Source organism: Plasmopara halstedii (assembly GCF_900000015.1).
Source record: "Plasmopara halstedii genome assembly, contig: Scaffold_614, whole genome shotgun sequence".
In the NCBI taxonomy this organism is placed as follows: domain Eukaryota; phylum Oomycota; class Peronosporomycetes; order Peronosporales; family Peronosporaceae; genus Plasmopara; species Plasmopara halstedii.
In genome coordinates, this window is record NW_020187532.1 from 2,897,114 (window position 1) to 2,897,420 (window position 307).

A 307-nucleotide genomic window follows, 5' to 3' on the forward strand; every position below is an offset into this window, starting at 1 on the left:
AAAATCTCTCAGACATCGGCAACCGGTGCAAGCTGCGAACACAAGACGAATGTCTCTGCTTTGACCGGCCTCTCGCATAAGTGGGCACAACTTGCCCTCTTGAAGTTGCAACTGCCACAACGGGAACGAATTGTGCCAAACGTTGGCGCGAAGTAGTGCAGCTTGCAGGGCGACGGGGTCACTTGGGGAATTGGATGGAAGCTTGGGCCGGGTCAACCAGACAACCCACGAAAACTGCTACCACGGAGGAATGTTTTTGAAAGGGATAAGCTTCGTACGTCTGGAGAAGAGGCACAAGAGGAAGTCA

At 53.1% G+C, this 307-nt stretch overlaps 1 protein-coding gene across 1 annotated transcript in view; it reads left to right on the forward strand.

The window, feature by feature from the left end:
- PHALS_12555 (uncharacterized protein) overlaps positions 1-156 on the forward strand; it is a gene marked incomplete at both ends in the record, with an annotated part of 313 nt that extends 157 nt beyond the window's left edge. Inside the window, one exon of the mRNA XM_024728126.1 lies at positions 13-156. Within this exon, the coding sequence (XP_024578634.1) occupies positions 13-156 (144 nt within the window). The remainder of the gene's footprint in view (positions 1-12) is intronic.
- Between the last annotated feature and the right edge of the window lie 151 nt (positions 157-307).